This window comes from Lynx canadensis, chromosome B4 (genome assembly GCF_007474595.2).
Source record: "Lynx canadensis isolate LIC74 chromosome B4, mLynCan4.pri.v2, whole genome shotgun sequence".
NCBI classification, from domain to species: domain Eukaryota; kingdom Metazoa; phylum Chordata; class Mammalia; order Carnivora; family Felidae; genus Lynx; species Lynx canadensis.
Window position 1 is genome coordinate 60,386,068 of NC_044309.1, and position 6,089 is coordinate 60,392,156.

Here is a 6,089-nt window from a genome sequence, read left to right on the forward strand (position 1 = left end):
TGTCTTCTCGCAGTCAAGAATGAAGTAGATTGGGAATTTAAAAAAAGAATGAGGTAGATTGACTTTTTTTTAATGCTTATATATAATGTATTTGCTGGCATCTTAAATATACTTCATTTGTAAGCTAGAATTATGAAGAAACTATAACATTGTCTTAGCATTTGAAGCACTTCCAAGAGTAGATAGGACCAATGATACATTTAATTTGGGGCATTTGTTTTTTTTTTTTTTTTTTTTTAAGGGGCTGACATTTATATTTCTTCCCCAAATATTACAGTAAAAATCAGGTGGGGTAGGATCATTTTGTCAATTTTCTGATGAATGTAAAATTCAGAGTTTGACTGTTAGAAGTTATTTGCAACAGGCTTGTACACACAGGCCACAAGAAGTTGTTTCACATCATCCCTCCCCCTCAGCCAAGCCGATAGCCTCACTATCAGATAAAAAAGGGATAAAGAGTTGATTCTCAACCACATCAGAACATCAATTGACACATTACCCTCAGCCATAAATTCAGGATGGCGGGGGGTGGGGGGGGTGGGCAACAGTTTAGGGAGCTGCCAGAACAGATACCTCACTTCGGCTAAGGGATTTGAGGGTGACTGGTTTCTCTTAAGCGAAAGGGCCCTCCCTTTTGAAGGATTAAAGGAGTATTTCTTTTGCGTGTGTTTCTCTGTGACGGAGGAGACTCTTTTCCTGGCCTTCAGTGACCCGAATGGGGTTAGCTGAGTCTATGGCGTCCCCAGTGGCCTGTTTGCATTTGGCGGGGCTCCTCCTTACCAACCTTTGAGGGACAAATTTCCAGTGCTCTTCTCTCTTTTCCTGGACGCTTACAGTGAGGTTGGGATGGGAGGCAGGTGTGAGTGGAAACGGTCTTCTTGGTACCCACTTAATTCTGGAGAGACTTGGAGCTCTGTCTGCTCAAATTGGGGGCTTTTTCAAGAGGAGTTTTCAAAGATAAAATATTTCTGACAGCCTTACAAATCTGTCTTTCTTTTAATCCTTCAAAAATATTATAATTTGGGGGGTTTACCACCTTCTGAAGTTATAAGAACATTGGATGATTCTATAATTGCATATAGCCAGAATATGTTGTGTGTTAATTTGGGAAGAATGTGGCTGGCTTTCAGCACTTCTTTGAACCAAGGCATATTATTTATTAGCCGCGTTTCTTGATTTTTCCCAGAATGTTACATCTTCATCTAAATCATAAATCTGAATTATATTGCTACAAAACCTAACTGTTGCCTAGAATAGTGTGGTAATAATTTTTGTAAGAAAAAAACAAGCAGTAACAATTGTTTCCTTTATAGGAACAGAAAATAAAGCTAGTAACAAAATTCCAGGTTATATGAAGTCATTATGACTAAAAATCATGTTTTACATGTGTATTTTATATTTTTTATTTTATCATAACAATTGGTCTTCCTTGTCATCCCCACAGGCATGTTACAAAGATAAATACAGTCTCTTCTCAACTCTTAACTATTTTTAACCTCAGAAATGTGAAATGTTGAAGTGTTAGAGTTTAGAGATTAGAAAGTTGCAAAAAAATGAGTTTTCTGTGTCTTTTGGGTAACAGTCGTGCTTTGTAAGTGAAATTTGCAAGGCAGGTGAAGTGTGCACTGTGTGGGTAGAATTCGTGAGTGGTAAGGAGTATTCATATAACAGAGTGAGCAGTCCTGAAGCTGTTGGTGCAGGTGGACAGCCACACCGTAAGGGAGGCAAATCAGGGTTTACATACAGAGCATTGACAGGGAGTCTCCGTATTTTGCAGATTCTCTTTCCCTAAAAATGAAACAAAACTTAGTTTTTGGAAAGTATTTCTGTTTTCAGAACTCATTTTTTCCTTTCAGAAAACCGAAGAATGGGAGAAAGAGAAGACTGAGGCAGATATGGAAGAGTATATATGGAAAAATAGCCCCTCTGAAAAAAATATCCTGGAAACACTTCTCCAAATTAAAGCTGCTGAGAAAAATCTGGAAGTAAATAAAGAAGAGCTCCTTGGTACAAAAGAAGTCGAAAATTACAAAAAGTGTGTTGTTAGTCTTAAGAATGAGGGGGACAATGAAGAGACCCTTTCTCAGTACAAAGAATCCGTGAAGAAGCTATTAAAACTGATGTGATTTATGTAGAAAAACTGCTTGATTTGCTAATTTTATGATCTATCTGTAATCATTATCTAACTTCACATAAATTTGAAAATGTTAAAAAGAACAATTGTTTTACATCAGATTTAAAAATATTTCTTTCATACTAATCTGTAATGGCAATGATTATTCATAAGTTCTTATTTGTACAGTGCGGCAGAAGGACTAATTAAAATATCTCGGTGATTCCTTCTGGCTTCTGAAGTGTCTTCATTTTATTTCTACCATAACAACTTTAATATTCCTATATATACATATATTGTTATTTTGTCACCTGCTGTATTTCTTTCCCTACAAATTAGCACCTATTGGTTGCTTTTGAATACGGATCTTCCTCAACTTACAGTGGGGTTATGTCCCAATAAGTTCATTTTAAGACGAAAATATTAGAGGTTAAAAATGCATTGTTTTTAATTTTTAAAAAACATTTCTTTATTTTGAGAGAGACAGAGCATGAGCAGGGGAGGGGCAGAGAGAGAGGGAGAGAGACTCTTAAGCAGGCTCCACGTTGTCAGTGCAGAGCCAAACACGGGGCTCAGCCTCACAAACTGCGAGATCAAGACCTGAGCTGAAACCAAGGGTCGGACCCTTCCTTAACCAACTGAGCCACCCGGGCACCCCAGATTGAAAGTGCATGTAAATATACCCAGTCTACCAAACATCATAACTCAGAGCACTTAACATTAGCCTGCAGTTGGGCGAAGTCATCTAACACAAAGCCTATTTTATACTGAAGTGCGGACTGTCTAGTGTAATTTATTGAATACTATATGTTGAAAGTGAAAAGCAGACTAGTTGTACGGGTACAGAATGGTTGTCAAGTGTACCAGTTGTTTCCCTCGTGGTCACGTGGCTAAAGAGGCACTGTGGCCGCCACCGCCCAGCATCACAAAACTGAAAATTCAAAATTTGAGGAATGGTTTCTACAGGATGCATTGTTGCTTTCACACCATGGTATGTAAAGTAGAGAAATCATAAGTTGAGTCATAAGTCAGGGTCAGCGTAATGATTTGGGTTATTTGGGAAGCTGGGCCTAGAATGCAGTCCCTTGAATATAGTGCAGTGCTTTTTTTTTTTTTTTTTTTTTTTTTTAACGTAACTGCTGTCTACACAATGCATTTTTCACAGATGCCAATTCTGATTAGAAAGGTCCTTCAAAATGTTTTCTAGCCTAAAAATTTTGCTCCGTTCCTCTCTTTTGGGCTCACTTTATGTTAATTCGTCTCTGCTTAGCATCCAATTTTCTATTTTCTGGGGCTCATTTCTCCACACCCTAGCTTGCAGAAAAGTAGAAATGGAGATTAACTGGTATCCATCTCTCTATAGATTCCCCAATGAGAACTTGTACAGCTCAGAAAAGAGATGAGGTGTAAGGACCTTGAAATTAATTGGAGTAAATGACAAAATAAGAACTGCTCTAAGAAACATTCCTTTCAATTTGGCTGTCAATTCAGTATTTTTTTAATTCAGTATTTTTAAGTATATCTATTATTTCTTACCACTTACAAAGTTGTCAGTAAGTGATCAAGTTAAAGTAAAGGAATTACTCGGTTTGGTATTTGTCTACGACTTATTTTACCTAACAGAATAAAGCCAAAAAGAATTTCAAAACAATTACCCAAAAGATTTCTGTGAAATGAAGGTATAATTTCTTATCAAGGCCAAGAATCTGTAGGTTATTAAGGACAACAATGTGATGTTGAGTGCAAAAAGGAGAGAGATGTTCTAATCCACTGTATGGAAATAGTAAATGAAAAGCAAGGTAGATAACACAACTTTTAGATCATGTTTAAAGCATACATTAAATGTATTGAAATGTTCTCTTTCTTAGAGATCCATAGAGCTTAGGAAAATTCAGATGCAGAAACAGGATTGAAGAAGGAAACATTTTGAAAACAGGTGGAGGAGAAATGATCATTTGGGAACATGTAACAAGGTGGTAGATGAGGGTCATCTGTGCTGTAGTAATAATATGGTGCAGATGAAAGGAGAGGAAGTAATGATGTGTAATAAAGAATTTGACCTGGCCCTAAGAGGTCTGGCCTTTGCCTACAGCTTCTGAAAGGTAATCTAGGTCACACCTCATAGGAGTATCTCTGTTTTGGGTGAGAGCTAGTCACAATGGATTTCAGGGTGGGGCTGACCACACCTGACAGTCTTAGCCATGCCAGAGAAACCACAGGATTTAGAGCGAGGGGCATTGAGTCACCTGGGATCAGGCCACTTGGCAGCTGAGATCAACCACCCAGGTAATCAGTCATGCCCACGGTAACAGCGCCTCTATAAAATATTTGAACACTGAACCTTATGCAGGTTTCCCTGGCTGGCAATACTCTCTCTAGGCATAGTGTCACACACTGGTACAGGGAAAGTAATGCCATCTTGCCTCTAGGGGGAGAGGACACAGAGAAGCTGTGACTTTGGAACCCTCCAGGACTTCATCCTATGTGTTGCTTCCCTTGGCTGATTTTAATCCGTATCCTTTCCCTGTAACCATAACCGTGAGTATAACAACTCTCCTTGAGGTCTGTGAATTATTCTATTGAATTATCAAACCTGAGTGTGGTTTTAAGACAGACCTCCCCCCTCCAAACTTATCTTGTAGAGAAGTTGGTATCTTGTAGAGCACTGTACCTTCTAAGCCTTTGCAGCTTGGCTATCTAAAGGCAACTGACCTGAACACAGGCTGTAATGTAGCCTTGACGCCTAATGGCGAAATCTTGGACCTATAACATTAACACAAAGCTGCCTCAAAAGGAAACTAGTTGTTGTCATTGTAATATTAGCAATAATTAAACAGCACTGTTTGTCATTAATCAGACCTTTGTTCCTTTAATTGATCCAATATATACAATGAACATGAACATATCCTTATAATGAAGAGTCTAGGGGATATTTGGTACATTGATAGTCACTGCTGACTTCAAACTCTTAAAAGTTACATAACTTAGAAGTTGCTTAAACACATAGGCAACTAAGAAATAGGACAAATCTGTTTTCTTAATTGTAGCATGTGTTAGTTCTTTCTTCGCATACATTCTTCGTAACATTGGTAAGTATTTCATGATCCTAGACAATTACAGACTTTTTTAAAAGAGGTCTGGCTCGTTACAATGTTGGAAAGATTTCAGTATCATGGTTACTTTGCAATTGAGTGTAACAATCTTGGCCTTGGTGGTTAACTGGACCTTGAGAATCTTTGTTTCTTAAGAAAGGTTTAAATTCTATTCACATGTTCTCTTTGGTCCTTTGGCTTCCAGGAAGGACATGGTTTCTAGGCCTGCCAGTTTTTGCTTCCTGGCTGACTCTGTGCTGGTAACATCTGTGGTCTAAATTTACTCAGTTTATCTCATGGTCAAAGGTAGTGGCTGAACAAGAGGAGTGTGAGTTTGTTTTCTTACAAAGATAAATATTTTTTCTCAAATGATGGTCATTTCTATAAAACTATCAATTTTGGAGAATGAGCCAATTCTGAGAAATCTCTAGGAAGAAAAAACTTTTTCTAGCAGCCCTAGTTTTTCAGGAAACCTTTAAACAACTTGTATATATTTTTTAAAAAACTAAATAACCTTTTACAAGATTGTATGTACAAATAAGATTTAAAGACTGCATCTTGAATTATTTATTTAAATATAATTTAAGGATAATTTAAATCTTTATATCCTCCCTACACAGTATGGGACTTTTTCCTAATGAATTAGGAATGAAATTGATGAAAGTTATGATATTTAATTTCATGACTAGCGAGTAAGGATAAATTGGTGAATTTTTTTCCAGACTTTTTTCAGAGTTTTTTTCTTCTTTTCAGACTTTGTGGCTAATATGCCACTGGTAGAAATTTTGTATATTTCTTTTTTTACACTAAAAAAGAAATAGACATCCCCCCCCACCACCACCACACACAGTATCAACAACAAGAAAAAGAAACAGAACGACCTC

The 6,089-nt window shown here is 37.3% G+C and overlaps 1 protein-coding gene across 2 annotated transcripts in view; it reads left to right on the plus strand.

The window, feature by feature from the left end:
* The window catches only part of MRPS35 (mitochondrial ribosomal protein S35), a 48,104-nt gene extending 45,763 nt beyond the window's left edge, over positions 1-2,341 (plus strand). For both annotated transcript variants that reach the window (XM_030322049.2, XM_032593940.1), the window contains exon 8: positions 1,857-2,341. In XM_030322049.2, coding sequence (XP_030177909.1) covers positions 1,857-2,126 — 270 coding nt within the window. In that variant the 3' untranslated portion in view covers positions 2,127-2,341. The remainder of the gene's footprint in view (positions 1-1,856) is intronic.
* Positions 2,342-6,089: the final 3,748 nt, after the last annotated feature.